Genomic DNA, 1780 nt, shown 5'->3' on the forward strand with positions numbered 1-1780 from the left:
TAGACTGTCGTGATTAGTCATATCCTGATAATTCCCAATCGGCGAGATATCAGATGGAGTTTTCTCCCCAAGCACTTGGGCGGAGAGAAAACATCTCGTCCTGAAGAAAACACGTAATAGATCATATCACAGAACATGGGAAAATCAAAATCACTAAAGTTTCACCCGTGACATGAAAAACGCTAGTGAAAAACATATTTTAAGACTACTGTATATCACCGCGAATATCGCGTTCTTCATCAAGTTGTACTCCACTTCGCGTGAAACGATGAAACTCCAATATTGCGATAATTAATCCTATATCACTATAATTTTTGTACTTAATATCCTATTCTCCTTTCCCCCCACCTCGCGAGCCTATTAACAGCCCAGGCGTGCTTAAAAGGACATATCCTTTCGTCAGCGCACCACAGTCTCTCTGCAACTGCGGCGGCTCGAGGCCATACTCTTGGCATGAATACACTGTCATCAACAGATTCTCCTAAGGAGAGAAAAACGGTAAATGAAATTTCAACTCATTTAACTTTCGAATAACGTTTCCCCAAGAGATTGGTAAGGATGGGAAAAATGTTATTAATGTGATGACATTTACATGGGAAAGACTGATCGAAGAATGCGGAAAATTTAAAATGAGTTTCACCCTAGTGATATGAAAAAAACACCAGTAAAAACACGCCATATCGCGTCTTTCATATGGAGTATCACGCCACTTCGCATAAAACGGGTGAAACTCCATTATAACTTCTTACCCCACATGCAAGCTTCGCCACCTTTCAAAATGCCGTCCTTATCTCTTGTCAATGGCACATCATAGAACTTAGCCCAGTCGCTGAAAAAAGTGAAAGAGATATTATAATAAAATTTCACCGGTTTCACGTGAAGTGGCGTGATGTGAAAAACGCGATATGAAGTCAGTTGAAAACACTTGAAACGAATTTCACCGAATAAAACACATACCACGTGTTTCACGCGTTATTCACTGCCTATATGCGTTTTTCGCCAGGTCGAATATGAAATATGTTGTTCGCTAGTGTTTTCCATATCATTAGGGTAAAATTCCAACACGACTCACTCGTTGAGTTGATCCAAGTAAAATGCCGAACTGTAGAGAAGATTTTTGAACTTTCTCGAGGCGGCCATCTGAGGAAGAAAATGCAAAATAGCATAAAGCCTATAAGGAATTTTGAAGTTTCACCTATTTTACGCGGAGTGGTCAAATAGGCGATACTCGCGATATGAAAATGTGAAATACATTCCTCACTAGTGTTTTTCATATCGCTAGGGTGAAACTCCACTGAATATGTTTATTACGATTTACTCCATGTGATTTTCGCAAAAACTTACATCTGCGAGTAAAATCCATTTCATGTGCCTTTTTCCCGAGAAAAAAAATTCCCTGAGATATACAATCTTCATTGTAAAAAATTTTTGTGTAAAATGCTGATTGCTCGGAGTTTTTCGCGAAATACTGCGAGTGTTTCACGTGACATGGGGTGATCTGCCAGATGTCATTCGCCAAGTATTTTTAATTCACTTCATATCGCGTTTTTCACATGGAGTATTACACCACTTCACGTAGTAAAACGCACCAAGATTTCGAAGTTCCCTCGTATTCGTCCTATTATCACAAACACACAAATGCATATTCTCCCACGCATTGCTGGAGGAATATATATCTTCTATTTCCTCAGCTGAGCTCAAGAGTTCTCTCCAAGAAAGTTCATATATAAACTCCGCTAGAAATGTACAAAAACCCCAAATTTCCTCAAAGTTTTCATAT

The 1780-nt window shown here is 39.1% G+C and overlaps 1 protein-coding gene across 1 annotated transcript; it reads right to left on the reverse strand.

Moving 5' to 3' along the window:
- Nucleotides 1–348: 348 nt before the first annotated feature.
- Pmar_PMAR008338 (beta-hexosaminidase a, putative) lies at nucleotides 349–1140 on the reverse strand (the record flags this gene model as incomplete). Its single annotated transcript, XM_002778745.1, has 3 exons — nucleotides 349–481; nucleotides 750–829; nucleotides 1073–1140. Coding segments are annotated over 3 exons (281 nt in total), but the record flags the coding sequence as incomplete, so codon positions are not given.
- Between the last annotated feature and the right edge of the window lie 640 nt (nucleotides 1141–1780).

The sequence above is a fragment of the Perkinsus marinus genome, assembly GCF_000006405.1.
Source record: "Perkinsus marinus ATCC 50983 genomic scaffold scf_1104296948232, whole genome shotgun sequence".
NCBI classification, from domain to species: Eukaryota; Perkinsozoa; order Perkinsida; family Perkinsidae; genus Perkinsus; species Perkinsus marinus.